The 21681-nt window shown below is 38.1% G+C and overlaps 2 protein-coding genes and 1 long non-coding RNA gene across 5 annotated transcripts in view; 2 read left to right on the plus strand and 1 right to left on the minus strand.

Annotated features, from left to right (window-relative positions):
- The window catches only part of SNX29 (sorting nexin 29), a 246919-nt gene that overhangs the window by 170104 nt on the left and 55134 nt on the right, over positions 1-21681 (plus strand). The gene's annotated exons all lie outside the window — the stretch shown is intronic.
- Positions 1286-20967, plus strand: LOC135315201 (uncharacterized). 2 transcript variants are annotated; one of them, XR_010374644.1, is made up of 4 exons: positions 1286-2306; positions 9714-9907; positions 10745-10811; positions 19291-20967. It is a non-coding gene; the product is annotated as an uncharacterized LOC135315201 (long non-coding RNA). The 2 variants fall into 2 exon arrangements; XR_010374643.1 differs by lacking the exon at positions 1286-2306 and having other exon boundaries at positions 4051-9907.
- Positions 12258-21681, minus strand: part of CPPED1 (calcineurin like phosphoesterase domain containing 1) — a 53197-nt gene continuing 43773 nt past the window's right edge. Inside the window, exon 4 of the mRNA XM_064461865.1 lies at positions 12258-15067. Within this exon, the coding sequence (XP_064317935.1) occupies positions 14835-15067 (233 nt within the window). The 3' untranslated portion in view covers positions 12258-14834. The remainder of the gene's footprint in view (positions 15068-21681) is intronic.

The following is a 21681-nucleotide window of genomic DNA, read 5'->3' on the forward strand; positions in this document are numbered from 1 at the left end:
GACAGCTAATTAGAAACTTCCAGACTTGTTCAGCATTCAAAGACCTTTTTGTAATCAAATATAAATTTCAAATATATGCCTTTGTATCTAACCTCATGTAGATTCTGTTTTTAGTGACCTTGAATAAAAAACACACCAGAACTTTAGAGGATTCAAAATGTTGACTAGTTTCCTCTTGCACTAATTCCCTTAGAGTAAGCACAAAAGGTTTTAGAACAAGTTCAACAATTCAATTTGCTAACCAGACATACATACATAAATATATATAAAAAGGATATTGATATCCTAGATAAAGGTTATATAGGAAGGCTAGAAAGGATACATAGGAAAGTATATAAAAGCATGTATCTCCTTTATAGAGGATAAAGGTGTTCTTGGTTTTGAGGTGGCCATTCCTTATTTTCCCAACTGTCACTAATTAGTACTGTAGGTGAAAACTTCAGAAATAGTATACAAAGACTGAGGAACCATTTTCCCAGCTCTGGACACACTACTTTCAGCTTAGAACTAAAACATTTTTGCTGCTTGAATGGCTCCTGCTGTTAAGAAAAGCTAGCACCTTACCTGCTTGTCAGCCAAAGTATCTTGGAAGATTTTGGCTAATGGTGGTACATAGTGACATGACTGTGGGGTAAAGGAAGGAGTCATGGTTTTGACTGATTCTAGGTGAAAATGCTTGAATGAATTAGTTGACAAGGCAAAATTCACTGTATGATTATTTGAAGAATGCATTACCCTCGTTCTGAAGTGAAGTAGTATTACTCTGTGTACAAGACACTGCAAATAACTTATTCAGCAATCTGGCCAAAGCATATTATGAAATGTGTTCAATAAAATATTCACATAGTATTTGATTGGCCTTAGTTCAGAGTTGTAATGTCCTAATTTACAAGTAGGCAAAGGAAATAAAATTGCTTCCATATATTCTAGTTGATGCTAAATATTAGGTATTAAATTTCCTCAGTATCTTTGCTACTTTTACACTGTGCTTAGTGAAATTTAATGTCCAGGAGCAGAGATAATGGCAGGCTGACATTTCTGAGTACAGCCGTTCCAAACAATTTGATACCAGGTCAAGTAATCAAATTAGGATATTTCAGAGGATTACTAAGATTTTAATTTCTTCCTCCTTTGATATCCCTTAGAAAGTGTCTAACAATTCCGGCACATCAAAATGGTTTTGAAAAGTGTTTCTGAAGGCTTTTAGAATCTTAATTTGAGTGAAACTTGGTTCTACTTTACAAGGGCTGTAAGACTTGAAACTCATAAGGCTTTTTTACTAAAAAGCTTTCTTTGATAAATGGTTATTTTTATCAGGACTTCTAAGTGCATTAAAATGCATTAGTCACATGTTCAGTACTCATCACTGAAATACTGGCTAGTCAGGGCTGAGGTGATAAAAAGGTGCAATGCACTTGAATACTCAGTAGTACATTACTTTACTTGCTCTCATGGTACCAGTTTCCAGGGTCAGTTCAGTCAAGGAAAGTTCAGTCTGTGAAAAAAAATCTACCAGTCTATCCTTTCTTCTTCTTTCTTCTTTATTAAGCCTCTGGATGTGGAGAGCTGGCTGGACAATTACCCTGACTATTTCTGGGCACAGGTGTTAATTTAAAATAATTTTATTGAATCTAAGTTGACACCATCAGGGCCTGAATGCACAAGAGCCTCCTGGAAACTCTGTAATGCTTCAGTGCCTCATACTGCAAGAAATCATATGCACAGTTGGAGGCCCTGTTAAGTTTCTGCAGTGAAAATGCTGGACATAAGTTAGTTTTGCAGTAGCATTAAAGTAATGAGTCAAAGATGAGCATAAATGTTGAAGAAAAGTTTGTCTGAGTTCCCCAGCTGAGAAATAAATGGTACTGGTGGATGTGTGCTGTGTTTGCTCTTTTTTTTAATTATTTTTTTATTTTGTTAAGGAATGCAGATTTCAGATGGGTTTCGGTCATTTTTTCCCTTACCTTGACTGTTCTTGCCGAGAGACAGCTCATGTTTAAAGCCACAGATGGGTTGACTGGTCAGTGCAGAGTAATGAAGATGTAATTGGCATTCATCCGTGCTGTCAAAATAATAATTAATAAAAGCCTCAAGTTTTGGATTTTTTTTACTAATAGCATTTAAAAATATTTTCCTTAAATGTTTAGAGTAATTTCTACAAATACATTTCTTGCTGTACTAATATAGAAGTTTCTTGTAATGGAGTATTTCTGCAGCGTGCCATTAGCATTGATATAAAGAGGAAGAAGAGAGAAACAGCTGAGAAGAAAGCTGTATACCAGTGTATTGAGACACCGCAGTCACAGGTATGTGAGATCAAAGTAAATTGCAGCAATTCATCTTCTGCTTGTTAAATGTATATAATGCACTTTAAAAGAAAATTGCAAACTTTTCTCTCAATCTATAAGGCTTTAAGTTCAGAAGGTAAGAAATAAACCTTATCATTAATTATTACATTTGTATACTCAGTGACACTTCCAGAACTCTATTTTTCCTCACTGGGATACATTCCTAGATATCTTCTGTAGGTTTCAGGGTAAGAAGAGATTTATTTCTCTTAAAATATGTTAAATTAAAGTAGTTAAAATTAAAAATTTATCATATTTGCCAAATCGTTCCCTTTAAATATATTTATTATTTTGTAATAAGTTAGTCTGAGGTGTGTTAGAAGTACGTAGTGAACATGTACTAATGCTACTCCTGTGAGTGAATGTGTCATTTTTAATGTTACGCTGAAAAATTTTGGGTGTTGTTATGAAGCATCAGTTTGATCTCTGTCTCGTTAACAGACCTTACTTAAGATGTCATTCATTCAGGGTTAATGGGAGGAATAATTAAATATGCTTTGTGTAGTGGTAGTTGAAAAGGTAAGGAGCCACCAGTGAGCTGTGTGGGAAGATCAGTTAGAATTTACACTGTACCTGATAGATTAAGGTTTGCACTGAATCTGTGCTTGAAGCTCTATTTTTGCTCATCTTTGAGGAAGAAAGGGACCAGTGGAGAATGAGAGAAGTAATCTGTATTAATGCAAAATATAATTTCCCCAGGAGAAATAGGGATCTTTCCATTGTAAATAGACAATTTTCCAGCAAAGATATACTTGGCCTGAATAATGAATTGCTTCAGCTAAAGGAGCCAACCAATTCCAATATTGGCTGCTAACTTTACGTAAATAATGACATCAAAGTCTATCGTCCTCACTACAGCCATGGTTAACTGAGATTTGGTTGCAGAGCTGGAGCCTGAACCTCTGTGAGATCTGTGAGTCTGTCTTGACTATGTTGTCTGGTTTTCAGCCAAGTACACTTTTTCTGCTAAGGCTCTGCCAGGCTATGTCCTAGTTTCAGAACAATATCTTCACTATGTTTCAGTCCCCAAGGGCAGTATCTACACTGGATTTCATTAAAACTGGGTATACTAATCAGGAGGTCTTCCTGTAACTGTGAGACTTCTAAGACCTTGACTGAAGTCACCATCCCAAAGTTAAGTGGCTTTTGCCTTCTAACATTGTGGGGAATGTTGAAAAAAATGCTGCTGGGTCACAGATCCTGGAGTCTGCAGTGCCAGTGTTCCTTACAACTGAAACTTCTGCATAGTGGCAAGTTCATTTGGAAATAGGATGTCTTTGAATACGTCAGTATAAGGGTTTCATAATTGAATTCCATAACAAATACCCTTCCTACATTTGCAAACCATAAAATAACAGCAAGACTTTATACTGATGAACATATGTAAGAAAGATAAAAAGGACCATGAATAATTTAATGCCCTTCTTTGCAATGAGTTAGGTCACATCTATGCATTAGAGCAGATACCGGTTTCAAGGTCCTGAGACCTTGATTAGGAAGATTGCCCTAATCAGATCATATCTGTTACCACTGTGGCCTGTGCAATTGGATTTTCTTTCCAGAGTGTGTATTATAGGACAGGGGAAGCTAGGAAGTAGGTAAATGTCCTGAAGTATAGCAGTTGCAATTAATAGTTGAAGTCAGCAAAGGGAAGAATTATTTACTTCACTGCTTTAAAGAAAGAGGAGAGGAGTGGGGAAGAGGGAATCAAGTGGAAATAGCAAGCAATAAATGTAAATGCTTGAATGTGGATTGCTATAATGTTGTCTAAGAGTACGGAAATTTCATGAGTTATATTTTACTTCCACAGGAAGTTTTGTGTTTAATTTCTAGGAACCCAAGGGCAAAGCAAAGCAATTAAAATGCTGAAGACTTAAAAATAAACTTCAGAAGCATCAAGTAAAATACCTTTAGCTGATTAGTGGTACAATGCGTTTTTAATGAGAAATAAATTAGGATTGCATTATTCCTAAGGAGGATAAGGAGAGGCATTAGATATCTGCATTGATAATAGGGGGCTTAGAAATAATCTAACACTATGAGCTGCTTTTCTAGAAAATAATAGGAAACATATATGGCCTAATGCAGGTAGGAAAAGCAGTGAAACAAAGAAATTGGTAAAAGTCCTTTCACTAAAAAGCTTATTGCAAGTTGAATTTTGACGTAGTCCCATCACTCCTTTGATCTGTTTAGACTTATCCCTTTGATATGTATCCATGTTTCTCTATTTTTGTCAAATCGTTAGTTTGTCTTGAAGTCTGATTTTAATGCAAACTAATTTATATAAAAAGTGCAGAATGTAAAATTTAGAATTAATTTTGAATGACCCACATATAAAATACTACCTCCTGTATTTACCCACAGCAAACAAAATTCTACTAAAAACAGGGCTCAGAAATACACTTTACGAAATATTTCTTTTCACTTGTCCTTTTGTGGCACTGTACCAAATGAAGGGAATAAGAAAAGTCCTTTGATTGGGAAGATTGGCAGCATTTATGTTTTTAAATAAATTGAATTTTAAATACACATCTATTGTCTGGGTTAAATTGCTACACAGTGAAAGGAATGCTGTTCTCTAAACAATAATTGGTCTATTTCAGCTCTCAAATTGGGTCACAGTAAGAGACAGCATTCTCCGTTCTTTCTCTCTTTCTCTCTCTTTTTCCCTTGATTCCTTGAAAAGGTGATTGAAACTCTAATCATTACTGCATTGAGGCAGTGTACTCATAAAAATAATATTTTTCATGAAGGATACATCCTCTTCCTTGCCCCTGTTTTTGACGGCATTGTATTGTAAAACATCTGAAGAACAATGAAGAAATCTGCAGTCTGAACAAAATATGCTGGAATTTATTTTTGGTAATGAATACTTCACCTTCTGTATGGGACCATGGTAAATTGAAATAAATTAGGATGATTAATCTTACACCATTTTACAGTCATCATATTCCTAAACATGCTTTTTAGTCCAAAGGGAAGGAGTGTGGGGAGATGAAAATACTGGTCTACGAAGCTCATATGCTACATTACTTCAGTTATGTCTCAAATTGCTCTGACAGATAGGTTGGGTAGAGTTTTATAGAAGGTCATAGCTGTTACCTCGTGAGTCAAAGCAGGAATGCTTTGGATCAGCCTGCTTTTTTACTGAAGTGTGTGCACACTTAAAAGGGTGTGAAGGGATCTGTGAAGCTGTAATACCCTGCGCTTTGGACACAGTGAACATCAGGGCAATTGGGTAATCTATCTGTGTGGTATATATAATGTACAATATCAACCAGTATTTATGTTGTTAACAGTGGAAATTTCTTGATATTGAGTTGCTGTGAGTATCCATGTCTGACAAATGCCAGCAGAGAAGTCGTCAAATAGCCTGCAAGAGCACCCCATGCACCTAAAGAGTGTCAGGAAGAGGATGGTGCCAACTTTCAGCTGAGGAGGATAGCCAGTAGCACATAATGCATTGCTTCCCAATTCTGTTTCATTTCTTCCCTATGTCTTTGTTCTTTGACAGGTCTTCCAGTTTGCATCCTGCTTTATGGAAGGTGACTTCATGGGATGAAAGGTCAGGGCTTGACATGCTGAATTCTGCCTTAACCTTACTGCACTGTCTCTCACCCATCCTATCTTAGATTGTGCTGCTGCGGCCAAGAAGGCCAACAGGATGCTGGGTTGCATCAAAAAGGGCATCACCAGCAGAGATAAAGAAAACATTATCCCTCTCTACTCAGTGCTTGTCAGGCCACACCTGGAGTACTGGGTACAGTTCTGGTCCCCACTATACCAAAAGGATGTGGACAGGCTGGAAGGGGTCCAGAGAAGGGCTACCAAGATGATCAGAGGACTGGGAAGCTGCCACACAAGGATAGGCTGGGAGAACTGGGTTTGTTCAGCCTTGAGAAAAGGAGGCTTAGAGGGGATCTAATCACCATATACCAGTACTTAAGGGGCAGCTACAAAGAAGATGGAGGTTCCCTTTCTACAAGGAGTCACATGGAGAGGACAAGGTGGGATGGACACAAGTTGCTCTTGGGGAGATTCCAACTGGACACAGGAGGAAAATTTTTCACAGTGAGGACAGTCACCATTGGAATAATCTCCCCAAGGAAGTGGTTGACTCGGCCACGTTGGACACCTTTAAGAGTTGGCTGGACAGGGTGCTGGGCCATCTTGTCTAGACTGTGCTCTTCCCAGAAAGGTTGGACTAGATGATCCCTGAGGTCCCTTCCAACCTGGGATTCTGTGATTTAATGTGTAACTATAAGATAAGCCCACAGGTGTGGAAGAGCTTGAAGGGAGATGGTGGTGGAGAAAAAAGAGTGAGAAACTTCACAGGGTCTGAGTATATGTATGAAGTTTGTTTCAGCTCCTATCCTGCTCCTGCTGGAATAGACCCGGTAGGAATGGTGACTCCTTTCTGCAGCTTGGAAAAAGTGAAGAAGAAAGAGGTAAAGGAGCCGCTATAGTAAGGAAGTCTTCCTATCTCATCTCTGTTTCATTCTCACTGTGGAGAGGGAGTATAAATTAATTGCTAGACCAATGGAGGGCAGAAGAGGTTGGGTAACGTGGATGAACTGTCCTTCAGCGGAATTAAAGAGTCATGAGAGCAGGAATCTTGGTAAACCCAAATCAGAGAGTGCTCATAAGTGAGGAACCTGAGGCATTATCATCTTTAGTTATTGTCTGGATTAAAGGTACGCTACCTGGAATGGGTTAAATATATGGTACTCTACATTTCTGTGCAAATGTGTATGTGTGTACTACTCCTATTGCGTGTTCCTTATGAATACAGCTGTTGCTGCAATTTCTCTACACAGCTGATGATCTGGGCAATCATACATTTATGTATGGGAGGGAGGAGGTGCTTTCATCCCAAAGACATTGGGTAGTGCTGACATTGTTTAGACTCCAAAGATCTAAAAGATACCAGGCTCAATAAGTGTTTGGATGCTTATTAGATTATCCTGTGTACAACCAGATCTGTGACTGTGTTTTGGCTTTGCCCTGTTTGCATGTAACAGCATTTTCCATCACTGTAGCGCAGGGCTGAATGGCTAAGAAGACTTTTATGTTGCTGTGTATTTAGGTTTTGTTTCAAAATGAGAGCTGAAAATATTAAAGGTGAAAAAATATGAGTAAGAATGTTAACCAATAGTTTTAAAGTAAAACACAGATCTTAGCATGTTTTTTTATCAGGCACTTTCTGTAAGCAGTAGAAGGCTTGCTGCCACAGGATACCTCTGCCTCCTTGGAGTGAGTACAGCTGGCCTAAAAGCTCAAGTTTGTGACATTTCTTTGCCTTTGATAGACTTAGACTAGTCGAGGGATGTTGGATGCAAACAAACACGGCCCTTATTTTGAACAGTTACAATTCCCATGAGTATTTTTTTTTCCCCTACCACAAATCATCTAAACAACTTGAACAGCCACACTGTTTAGAGGGATTATGACTTGTAGTAGGCCTAAGTTTTGTCTTATTTTGGTTTATTTTACCTTTTCTGGTATATTGACTCTTTTTTCAGGGTGAGTTTATTTTGTTGCCTTAGCAAAAAGTAGGTGTTTCCTGAAGGGTATCAGGTGCTGGGAGTGATAATACAAGCTAAGGTTAGTATTGGGAGCAATGATCAGAAGAAGAGGTTAAATGTTGCAGTCACATAAAATGTCTAAGGTTTGAACTCGAGTAGATGTTTATAGTTGCATAAGCATAAATTACAGATTAAAAAGCCTGTCTGACAAATCTTCACAAATCATAAGCAGCTGTAACATCGGTGTGCAAACAGCTGTTTTGTTGTCCTTGACACCCAGAGCATGGCTAGTCCCTATATATATATATTAGGTAGCCTTCTTGTGAGAGAAAAAAAAAACTTTGGAGATTCAGAAAAATCAGGTGCAACCTCTTCCAGGGTGGGCCCATTGGTTTCTAGGTCACACCTTGGCCTTCCACCTTTGCAGAGTAGGAGCTAGGTATGGATAGAGGTAGACAATGCCTCCTCCAGGGTTAGCCTAACCTTAAATGAAGGTTAGGAATCTTGTCTAAGTGAATCACCTAGATTATCGCAGTAGTCAGTAGAGGCATCTTCAGGGGCAATTCAGTCCATCTAGCTTACACATCAGTTGCAGGACAGGATGAACTGATGAATTACCTGCTGGAGTTATATATCTCCAGATATAGAAAGGAATCTAGTTGACCTGACTGGAACACCAGCTCTTACACAGAGGAAGTAGAGTGAGGTGGTGATGTGGTTCCATCTCCTCGTGGGTTATGACAGCCCACAACTTGGAATTAATAGATCCGTAAGACTAAGTTCAGCTCAGGCCTTGTAAAAAAAAAACCAAAAACCAAAACCCCAACCAAAAAACAAACCCCCCAAACAAAACCAAACCAAACCCAAAACCAAACAGAGAGAAGAAAAGAAGAAAAAGAGATGATTCGTTGTCTTTATGCTCTGTGTCCTGTTAGCACCCTCTTTGCTTCAGTGCTTGCAGCGTGCTGGAAGAGCCATGGTCTTCTGTGGTAATGCTATCTTTGTCTCACATGTATCCGAATGCAGGTCACTGGTTTCCTAGCTGATGTGCTGTTGACAGATTTCTGGACAGGCAAGCTGCCATATGTAGGACTGCTGATCTTGGGTCATTCGAGCAGTATGAGATACCTTCCTACATTTCTGTGCCTTTTTTAGTATGGAAAGGGGAGAGTAAGATTTGAATATACACAGATAATGCCATTACCAGCTCATTTAAAAGGCCACATTGCATTTTTTCAACAACACTATACCTTCCTAAACAATGTTCAAGAAAGATAGGGGTATATTTAGAAGATGGATATTTCAATTGCTGGCTATCCAAAAGTGACATAACACCAGGACAATTTTAAATAGGATGAGGCTTTAATGGGTCTCCTAGAGGGGGAAAAAAAGCTGTTTATTAGTAGCAATGTACTAAACTACCTGCATTTGATGAAGTGCTAATGCAGGAAATCACTTATAGAGAAACAAATGAAAATGTCAATTAAAAAAAAATAATGGTGCTTTCAGTTGTGGGGTTTTGTTTTTTTTTTTTTCCATTCTTAAGTGCTGGGTATGGTTTCCTTACTGCTTGAAAAGCTTTTGGTTTGTCTCTGTTGCCTTAGTTCTGTGTGGGTTTTTTTTTGTGGTTTTTTTTTTTTTTTTTTTTTTGGGGGTTGTGGGGGTGTGTGTTTCTTTGGTTGGTTTGGGTTTTTTGGGTTTTGTTTTGTTTGTTTTGTGGGCCATTCCCAACCCCCGTATCTGCTGCATTGGAGTTGGATTTCATTTAGACTGGAGGCTAATTTAATATTCTGGTTTAATGCTTTTTCTCTATTGTTTTATTTTTCCAATTTTTTTACAGAGCATTTTTCCAATGAAAATGTGTCCAAGAGCACAGTGCATGCACTTATCAGCTTTGAATTGCCTAATCTTCAGATGACTGAGTAACAATTAATAAAACCCCTTTATGTGGGGGAGAATGGGATTAGACTGGGTGCAAACTACTCCTGAGACCTTGCTCACTAATAAGAGGAAATAATTTGTGTGCTAAAACAGGTAACCTAAAAAAAACTTTTCCAAAAAGCTCTACAAATCTTTCAGTGTTCAAGATCTCCATTGTGTAAGTCTGCCGTTAGCTGTGTGATGCTGGCAGCATCCATTGTTCCTTCAAGCTGCCATTGGTATAAACTTAAATGTGGTGGCTGTGGGAGCTGCCACGTGGCTGCTTGCCTTCTGGGTGAATGGAGCTCTAGCAACAGAGTCATCTCTTGGGCCTTACATGCCTGGCCAGAGAAAGATTTATTGTATTAGCTCTCTTTAGTAGGTGGCTCATATTTGCCATGCTGCTGGATGTTATTTTGGTAGTGGCTCATGGCAACTGAGGCTGGCCTGCTGGCAGCCTGAACCCCTTGGCCTTGCATTTCCATGCCTGCCAGTGATGTGACATCTCCTATGTCAGCACAGAGTAGGAAGAGAAAGACGGTCCTAGTGGCTGTACAAGATTATTGAAATGGAAATTGCCTCTTTACAATTTCCTAAACCAAAACTGGCATTTTCTACATGGTGACTGTTTACCATGAAGTAATAGGTAATGTTAGGGTTTGCTTGGCAGGCAAGCTTTCTGATAACTAATGCATGTGTAAATGTTTCCCTTGCTTTAAAGGATATTACTGTGTTCAAATGGTAGTTGCAAAGAAGGCTTAATGAGAACATTAAGGAAAGAAGTGTATTCATGGCATTAACGTTAGCTAAAACAATGACGTGTTAGCCCGCAATGGCCTGTACAATGACACAGACGGAGGAACTGCATTTTTAAGCAGTGAAATGCTTAGTTTTTAATGCTTTGTATATTTGCTTAGATGTGTCTTCTCTAATTAGTTGTCCCTATTGCAGAATAAAACCAGCTACTGGAGGATAACATCTGGAAAAAAGACACTAGAAAACAAGCTGCTATGCTGAGGTAAGAAAGCCATTACTGAAGCAGAGTGCATGTAGGACGTTGGTCTGCAAACAGGGATGGTGGAAGAGACTTCTGCCACTGGCCTGTCCCAATATAAAGTGTGATTAAGTTTTAACAGGACAGCGAGCATTTATTTTCTGTCTGTAATCTCCAGAAGTTGAATGTTGTAGTCCTATCAAACTATTGCCTCTGTTAAAATTTGCAAGATTAGATGCTGGAACCAAATGACCTAAAGGCAAGCAGTATACAACAGAGTGTATTCAAGGCTTAATGACCTTTTTGGAAAGATTTGGAAGTATGTTCTTAAATTTGTTGCTTACCCTGAAACTGGCAAACCAAGATTGGTCTTAAACACCTTTTTTAAGCAATTTGCCTCCTGTTCATAGGTCTCCACCTCAGCTCGTACTTAATTATGTAGTATTTGGTTACTTTGACAGGGTGCTCTGGTGGGCTAATATGAATTTTCCACATTTAATAAGAGTCATCAGGGGTTATCTCAGCCTTTTAGCTGTCTTCAGGAAACCAAAATGAATTGTGGTCACTCGTTTTTTTCCCTTTCTTCCCAACCCCTTGAGACCACAGAAGCAAATGAGGACTCCCTTGCTCTCTCTTTCATAGGCAGTTTGAACTTTCAGTGACATCATCTTGCTTCAGAGTCAGTCATATGCTGACAGAGTTACAATTATCAGCCCAGCAGGAGATACAAACATAATGTCCTCAACATCAAAGGATGTTTTCTTAAATGATAATTAGTGTCTCCATGGGTGGACTGTTTCATAATTTAACATAACATTAATTATTTTTCTTTACATAAACAAGATGAGGCACTGTGACCACAAGGACCTCTGCCATTTCAAATTAGTTAAGGCATCAGTATTAATTCTATATTAGCTAATTACACTAAGAAAAGTAATCAAACAATTTGTCATTTATGCTGGTAAAAAAAGCACATTCCTATTTTATGTTTTTAACTCTTTGCTTCATATAGTAATGTCCAGCATCACCCTACTGTTAAAAAAAACCCTCCCATGATTGTATAATATAAATGAGGATGTGTTTTCATCTGAGGTACACATAATTCCATTGCTTCATATGAATGAGAAATTGGATGGAAGTTCTAATTCAAAATAAGAAATGTTTGGAAACAACGTTCATTGCAAGGGAAATAGATTTTATTTATTTTCCCACTTAGATTTCAGGATGCCAAAAAGTTTAGTATGTGTGCTAACTTACACTATGCTTGTCAAGGCAATGGCAAAACAAACAACTAATGAAATTAGTTCCCTCCCTGTTTTGGGCTAATGCAGGGAATTCTTAATTCACTGAAATGAGACATGGGCTTGAAAAGGTCAAAGTACTACAGAGGCCATTCCCTCATTTCAGCTAATGTTATGTTCATGAGAATGTCATCCAAGCTACAAAGTAATAGTTACACACACAAATGGCTCATCTCTGACATTTTAATTTTCATCCTTTTGAACACTTGCAAGGTGAGAACCAAAATAAATGTTTTCCACGTTTCAAACATAAAACTCGGAGAGTAGTTTTCTTCTTCCTGTGAAGTTAATCACATTTGTTATCGAGTCTGTGAGAATATACCTAGGTTTTTCTATTTTACGATCTAGTTCAGTAGCCAATAATAGGAAGCACATTACTTGGTGATTACCCATCCTCACAACAGGTGGGACAGAAATCCAGGCCAGAGCCTACATAACATGTGTCGCTACGCAACGCTGTTGTTAGCTTCCAGAATCCTATATGGGACAAGAGGCATTTAATAAAAAACAGCAGCCCAACTTTACTATCTTACATAACTCCAAACTGAAGGCAAATCTGGTAATATTTTCACACATGAACATAACAAGATAGTCTTAGAAATCACTAAATAAATGAGGAATTTTGGACATAAAGAAACCTTAATTTTTTTTAATTGAACTTCAGCTTTGTACTTAAGTGATATTTTCATGACAAAATGCCATAGTATTTCTTATGGTAAAATGACACTTGAAAAAAGTGGAAAAAACAGAAGAAATAAAATTACGCTTATATAAATATTTCTTTTGTATATTAGTACACAGTAACTCTGAAAATAAAATTTGAGAATAGTATATACTATTACTATTAGCATTTTCATAGTTGTGGAAAGACTGTGGGAGAAAGTTATGCTTCAATCTCCCAAGCTTCATATATTTAGTTAAAATCATGTCCTTTAGTAAACAGGCTTATCATAAAAACCCAACTGTTTAAACTTTTCCTCCATTGTGCCAGAGCAGAGAGACTATTCCATGCTCCGATTATTTCAGGTCCCTCTGCTGAACTTCTTCAGCCTTATAATTTAAACTGACTTAAAAGACTGAAGACAGAGAGAGACTAGTCTACCCTCTACAAAACACAAACTACCATCGTCTCATTCTTGAAATTGTTAATGAGCTGTGATTACTAAATAGCTTCCACCTATATAAGACCAAATTTTAAAAGTAGTCAGAGGCTTAAAAGATATCTAAGTACAGAGATTTTTTTTTAAAGCCACTAACTGAACTAATAGATGCTTAACTTCCAATGAAACTTCCATTTGGGTACTTACATACCTACCCATTTCAAAGTAATCTAGCCTAAAATTTTAGTTCTCATTTCCCAGATGTTCCCTTGAAAATGAAACTCTGAAAATGTTCAACTAAGTGAAACCAGGTGGAGAACAAAACCAAAATAATTTTCTTCCTTTCTGACTCAATATTACCTATGCTTAGGTTACTGTCATGGGATGGTAGGCCACACTTGGTCCTGTCCATTTGCAGGTACAGCTGTTTCACTGGTACAAGGAAATGCTACAGAGGTACATTTAGAACCACATGAGCCCCACCAATCAAGCTGGACAGAGCCTCCTAGATAAACTGTTGTGACTAAAATGTCACGAAATCAACTCTTCAGCACAGCATTTCATCTCTCTCACCGTATTTAAATAGCTGTGATGTCCTCTGGGGATCTGATCAGATATAATTGCTAAAAAAAAGTAGGTGAATTGCAGCACATAAATTTCCTTTTATATTGTTGATTTTTAAAGACTTAGGCCAGTGAAGAAAATACACTTTTTAGGGTTTTCAACATTTAATATTCAATATAATATTACAGTAAGGCGCTCTTAAATTGCATTTGGAAGTCAAAGCTCTCCCCTTGGCTAGGAAACAGTGTAGTGACTTCTGATAACAGTACTCTCTACAGACTATTCTCCCCATGCAATTATTCCAACTTCTGAAGCTATAGCAAGAATATATACTAACTGAATGGTAGTTAAATTTCAAAAGGAAAATAGTTGTTCCATGTTTAGTTTCTGTCAGTGGCATCTATATCAGCTTCATTTATAGACTGTTCATTATATAAAACTAGGATATAACAGCAACCCAAGCTGTGGCTACAAAACAGAATATGTTTGCTCTCCTTTGGCTGCTGGCTCTGAAGAGCTAAGAAAATAAAGTATGGGAAATGGGAGAAAGTATGATGTCTAGGTAACAAGATCTGATCCAAAGGTTGCTAAAAGTCGGTAGGACGCTGTGGATTTCAAAGTTTTTGAGATTGTTTTCACAGAGTAAAAAAATGCCACATTTATATTGTCCAGAGTGTAACAGAAATTAGTAAATTTATTGATTTTAAAAATACCCTCTCAAATCTAAAACTAAAATAGACTTGAGTTAAAGGGTTATCTAGAACCTACAACTCTCACTTTTTTGATCCACTTTCTCTCTAATAAGAAAGTTTTATCTAGGAGCAAAGTAAAAATTCTCAGAGCAGATATTTTCAATGGTACAGTACCATATTAGTTCTGCTATTTCATCCATATTCTTCATAGGTCTCATCTTCAAAGGAGAAACATGTCAATAACTTCCTTATTATTTAGGACAATAACAAATTGAGAGCTGTTCTGGGGCATGGTGTACTATCAGAAATCTCTATCTTCAGCTTGGGGAAACTTTCTGAAACTGTTTCTATTTGTCTAATATGGAAAAAAATCACATCATTTGACAAAGCCTAATTTTGCTTAGCAAGCATATCTAGCAGCTCTTTCTCTATGCCTCGGCTGTTCAGTTCACTTAAACTGTAGTATCTATGAACAATCTTTTCATCTGTGACAACAACCACTCGAAGCCCATGTGTATCTTCTCCCAGCTGACATCCTATTGCTGATGAAACCACCATTTCCAGTCCTCTGTAGGACCCTCCAGCATTCCTGTGATAATGTCCAGAAAATACAGCTTTAATGCCTGTTTAAAAGAAAAAGAAAAAATGAGAGTACATATATTTAGTTAGATGTTGCAGTTTATGTATAAAATGTGTTTACAGTAAAAGATACTGCTGAGCTTATATGCTGAGGCTTACACAGCAGCTGCGGTTGTAGAGAAAGTTCTATAGCAAGTACAGCTATATGTGTCATGTTTACCTTCATAAAATCAAAAGTAGAACATTTATCTGAACTTGAATTTTAAACAAATTATCAGTAAACAGCAATAAATGTCTTAGTAATAAATAATAAATCATTAGTAAAAACTTCATTCTGCTCTACTAGCTCTGTTTAGGGTTACTGGACTGCAAGGTGTGTTTCTCATATTGTTCCTCCTTTGGCTACAAGGAAGGAACACTAGAGGAAGCTGATTAAAATTAGAAAAAATTTTCAGCAGTAGATACCGGCCTAAAGAATGATGCTACTGAAACATGAATTGAAAGCCAAGGATTGTGGAGCTGTGTTTGTCAATTCATGTGCAGAAAATGCACGAAGGAGAGCTTACATGTTTCACATGTTTACCCAAGGCCGGTGACCTTAAAAAAAAAAAAAAAAAAGGGCAAGACAAACAAATTAAAAACATAAATGAGAGGATAATTTGTAATCTTTTCTCAAAGACATTGGGGGGTTATCACAGATGGAATAGAGCCAGGTACATCAAAGAAACCTAATAAGCAGAAGAGGTTGTGAATTATAATAAGAGGGGAAGGCTGCCAACCTGCAAGAGGAGTAAGGCTTGGTAGTGACATCAGTTAACATTTACCTAGTATGGGGTACAAACAAGGCAGGTTTATTCTGATTTCCTCTGTATTTTTAATGACTTACGACTGTTCTGTTTCTTTCTTTTTTTAAAATAGACTATTTGTATTTTGGACTGTATTGGGGTAAAAAACCCACTCCATTATAAACTTGAAAAGAAAGAAATACATTTGATCTGTTGCAGGAGACAACAATATGCTATATGAAAAATTTGGTCAGGAGTAGAAGGAAAGCTAAATGACAAGCAGCAGCAGGTAAAGAGGACAAACATACTTCACATTTACGGCTCTGTAATGTACTTTGAAATCCTTGGCTGAATCACTGTCTGATTAGCCAAATGAATGTTTAAAGTCATCCAACCATTCTTCCCCTTCTCTCAGAATATGATAATTTAAGAAAAAATTAATTAAGTGTGCAAATGCTCTCTGATTTTGACCAACTTCTAAAGAATATCCCTATGCCATGTCTGCTTTCCTGCCACGTTCCTCAGTAGTTGTGGGATTTTTGCAGAAATTTTGAAGCAATTTCAAATTAAATTAAGTCGTGTCATCCTCATCTCCAAACCAGTAGTTTCTACTTTTTGTTTCTTCTGCCTTGCAAAAATAATTAAATTGGTAGAAGCTGTATTCACTATTCTGAATATCCTTTCTGACTGTCTTTACAGGTCAAATGTATTTTTCCCCTCCCCATTTCATGTTTTATAAATTTTAATAAAATGTTTTTATTACTACACAATAATGAAAACTTAGTTAGTTTCATGAGTCAAAAAAGTAAAGAAAAAGTAATTTTGATGCTAAGGACTTACCTTTCATGGCAAAGTTTGTAAAACCATTAACAGCAGAGTTGAGAACCTAGCTTTTTCCGAAGAGAGAACATGCTATCATAGACAAGCATTTCACTGCCAGGTTATGCCAGCATCCTTCATCGTTTAGCCACTCTCTGCACAGTTGACAGATACAGCTGAGCATCATAGTCAACAGTATTGGTAGTTTGGCAAAAAATTGTTCATCAGCTTTCTTGCTAATTTAAGATGGTGCATATTTTATTTTGAAATTAAATGTGGAATTAGTATAAATAGCTTATTTTACAAACAGGTTTTTGGATTAATTTTTGGCATGCTCAGACAGTCTAAGATCCTTGGATTTCAGACTATTTAAGCTTCCGAAAGCTGCATTTAATGCTATTTTGTACTGTTGTGAAACAGAAAAATTACTGGACCAGATGGCTGAAAATACTGGGAATTAATGACAATTAATGACAATTCAAAAATTTTCAAACCCACCTAAAGGATTTACGTGTAATTTCTCTACTGAAATACAATAGGTTGTGTGCTCCTTAATCATAATGACACTTTGATGGTTCTACATAAAGCATCTGAAACTATATTAAGTTAATACTGAGTGACTCAAAAAACACACTAAGTATTCTGTGACAACTATGACTAGATAGCCAGCAGGTTATCAGCAAAACTGCCTACTTTATGAAACTGAATCTTTCCTAGTAGTTTGCTATGTTGGCTAAAAAACTGCTGTGCTATAATATAAGAGTATTTTGCTGGCACTATTCTATAGATGCTGTATCTTGCTGAAGATTTTGTGTTTATATTGAAAAATAAACTAACAAGCAAAGGTCTAAACATGTACCTGTTCCTCAGGAAGACAGTGGAAGGTTGAAGCTCAGCACACGTGGGGAGAAGTGCCAGCTATTGTTGGCCATGTGAGGTGCTCCCTGATGGCACTCCTTTACTCTGCACACAGCGAGGGCCTTGCTCACTTCCCCCCACCCCACGGGCTAAAAGCTACAGCTTGAAAATGCAGCACTGATAATTACCTTTGAAACCATTGTTTTTATCATTACAGAATAACAAGCAAGCCTACAAAGATACACAGGGATGGACACTGTGATGATAACACCAAACTTCATCTGTTATTTTTCATATATTCCAGCAATCTGCCATTCCATGCTTAACACAAAAGCACAAAGCACAAACACATGCTTGGTCCTGTTGAGGTGGTAGGCCAGAGAATGGGTAATTTGTGAGATACTATAACCTTAAATGACATTTTTTAAAAAAAAGCTAGCAACAGCTGATTTTGCCTTTGGACAGCAGAAATTCTGGAAAAGAGTAGAGTCAATTTAAAGGCAGAGAGCTGTGATGAGGAACACAATATACAATCACAAGGAAATCCTTATTTTTCTAGCCAGAAAAACCTTCCACCCTCTCTCCTGCAGTAGATTTTGACCTCTTTCACAGTGATTAAATGGAAAGGGAAGTAGGTGAACCTGTTTTAAGACAGTTGGCTACATCAGTCCTTTGCTTTTTTGAGTGAGTGATTTAAAGACTGATATAAATACATAAACTAGGCTCAAAGTAGAGTTAAAAATTAAGCAGCTTGTAAAGCAAAATATAAATTATTCTACTCTGGGCCTGGTAAAAGCTACATGGGCTGTCATATTTCAAAATCCAAATCCTTCTCAAATAGCAAATGACCTAAGGTAGAAAACAGAGAATGATGTTACCTTTATATTGAGTAGTGGTATGTGGTCATTGCCAGCTAGAACTTGTCTGTTACCCTATTTTAGTTTATCAGTACTAATTCTCTTGGCTCATCGTAACTTGCCTATCCATCTGCTGTATGAGTTACACATGTAAGTCAGCATAACAACATTGAGAGCTTGCTTTCACTCAGCTGCAGGAAACTAGGAACACAGTTGTGGGTTTTTTACTGGGTTTTTTGGGTTTTTTGTGTTTTTTTTTTTTTTTTTTTTTTAAATCTTGGGTGGAACCCAATCATAATACCTCAGAAGGCAATGGTGGAATACAAAAGCCCTGTGACATAACACTAGATGATCTCTGAGGTCCCTTCCAACCTATGATTCTGTGATAACAGGCCCTTTGCAGAGATTCTGTACTTTCTAGATATTATTTGGGTCCTTAAACATCATAATATAAACATGTTTTATTGCTGATGCTACAGTCAGTTTAAGACTGAGTAGTCATTTCTCAACTCCTACCACAGAATCATAGAATCGTTAAGGTTGGAAAAGACCCCTAAGATCATCGAGTCCGACCGTTAAACTATCACTGCCAAGTCCACCACTAAACCATATCCTCAAGCACCACGTCTACCCTTCTTTTAAATACCTCCAGGGATGGAGACTCCACCACCTCCCTGGGAAGCCTGTTCCAATGTTTGATAACCCTTTCGGTGAAGAAGTTTTTCCTAACGTCCAACCTAAACGTCGCCTGGCGCAGCTTGAGACCATTTCCTCTCATCCTATCGCTTGTCACTAGGGAGAAGAGACTGACCCCCACCTTGCTGCAACCTCCTTTTAGGTAGTTGTCGAGAGCGATAAGGTCTCTTGTTACAGTGACTGTCTAACGTAACATACTTAAGCAATTCAGGCAGCAGAACTGTTTCTTTGTTTCTCATTATATGTGTCCAGTTCTGGGCCCCCCAGTTCAAGAAGGGTGCAGAACTGCTTGAGCATGTCCCGCGGAGAGCTACCACAATGATCAGGGGACTGGAGCACCTCCCTTATGAGGAAAGGCTGAGAGACTTGGGTTTGTTCAGCCTGGAGAAGAGAAGATTGAGAGGGGATCTCATCAATACCTATAAATATCTAAAGGGTGAGTGTCAGGATGATGGGACTGGGCTCTTTTCAGTGGTGCCCAATGACAAGACAAGGGTCAATGGGCACAAGTTGGAACACAAGAAGTTCCACCTCAACATGAGGAAAAACTTCTTTCCTGTGCGGGTGCCAGAGCAGCGGCACAGGCTGCCCAGAGAGGCTGTGGAGTCTCCTTCCCTGGAGACATTCAAACCCCGCCTGGACGTGTTCCTGTGCCCCCTGCTCTGGGTGTGCCTGCTCACGCAGGGGGGATGGACAAGATGATCTCCAGAGGTTCCTTCCAACCCCTACCATTCTGTGATTCTGTGATATGTACACCTATCCAAACCATGAGGCTGCATTTGCCGCCTCCACCCCCCTACCCCTGCACCCCCATTCTGCAATGACAGAGAGAACGCAGCCATCTAGAGCTGCCTATGGTGTGGCTGGGCATTCTCTTCTCTTGCTGCTTAATATAGAGAGCAAAACTGAACATGGTGGGAACTTTACGTATGACATCCTGCTCATTAAAATGGAACCCATCTTGCCTTGTGGCATTGTCCTCAAAAGAGCAAGCCCTGATGGGCTAGGAGAGGATACTGAGTAGATGAGGCTGCTTATTGCAGCCTCTGAGTTAAGGCATTTGTGAGGATGACTCAAGACACTAAGCCAAGGACACTAATATTACCAATTTGCTTTCAACTTAGAATTGCCTGTAATGGATCCACACATGTAGCACTTTCCTGTCCTTCAAGCGCGTAACAAATAACCAGTGGTCTCCAACAACATTCTAGATCATACTCTCAGGCACACATCTAGCATGGACCTGGCTGTATCTTGGTCTTTCCCTGCAGAGTTAAGCGACAGCTAAATGAAGGGGCAAGGATTGAACAGTTAGGAACCTAACGTTTAGCCTGCTTGATTACTGTACCAGCTAGATCTGTAAAATACCCTTACCAGCTTCTGATGAGTGACAGTGCTACTACAGTTACAAATTCTTTTCAATATTTTCCACTTTTTCTGCAGGTAAGAAAACTGCTTTACTCTATGGAAAAATCAGGAAAAAGTAACAATCATAAAACCATAGTGAGGTATAAACCCATGTGATACACTTAGTATAGGAAGTAAGTGCTTTGTAAGGGAAATAAGTTCTCTCTTTTTACTGGAAGCATCCATGTTCCTAAAGTAGCATCTTCCCACCATCCAGAGAATTTAACCTTTGGAATTAAAAGAGGAACAGAAGCCAAGACTTTGTGTCATTGTATAGGTAAACCAAACCCTGACATACAGTTTCAGTGTAATTAGAAGGACAGAGGATACAAAAATAATAAAGCAACTCTAGGCTATGCTGTAAGAAAACCAAAAATCCCTCCTTGTTTGAGAATTTAAGGGAAGATTTTGAAAACCCCATCCTAGAAAGCAGACACACCAGGTATAAAGTTTGGCCCACAAATCATGCAGCTTTTTTCTTCTTAAGCAAATACTGCAACTTCACCACTCTTATGTTTAACAACTGCCTACATTCAAGAAGGTATTTTGGTATGGAACTTAAGAGTGTTTTGTAAGCAGTGCAAATATGATCCCTGACACCAGAGAGGATGCAATTTAAAACTTCTTTCATCTGATGGCTATGGGAGCCAGATTCTGCCTAAACAAGCTGGTGTTTATGGGTACTGTTCATCCAAATTCCCCCTTTTAGCACGTGTGTGTCATTCAGTGCAGAAATGCCCTTGTGAATCTAGCTGCTCAGCATCAGCCTCTGCTAGAATTTAGTATCTGCTTTAGATACCTCCCAGTGAAAATTCTGCTTAGGCTTCAGCTTTCAGGTACTCTTTATTTCCAGTGCTAGTATTAATTCTTGTTATTGTTGTGTTACAGTATGTTACATCTTGAACAAAGGAACAAACAGGTCACTGCTGTGTATTAATAGAAGTCTAACTGATGTTTTTTCTTCAATAGCACTTTTTTGTTCACTCAACTGTATTCCACTCACTTTTGTTAGTTAGCATAAGAAGGAAACCTGAACAGTCAATGCAACAATTCTAAGATGACAAGCAGACAATTTACTTTGCTCTTGCTTTTAATCTTAAACATAAAAAGAATCTTAGAGATAGATGTACTCAAATTTAATTTATTCACGTCAGATGTTTTTCTGAAGTAATACTGTCAAGTTGCTAGCAACCCCTCCCCACCCCCCTTTTTGTCTCCTAAACTCTGTCAGAAAAG

The sequence above is a fragment of the Phalacrocorax carbo genome, chromosome 10 (genome assembly GCF_963921805.1).
Source record: "Phalacrocorax carbo chromosome 10, bPhaCar2.1, whole genome shotgun sequence".
In the NCBI taxonomy this organism is placed as follows: Eukaryota; Metazoa; Chordata; class Aves; order Suliformes; family Phalacrocoracidae; genus Phalacrocorax; species Phalacrocorax carbo.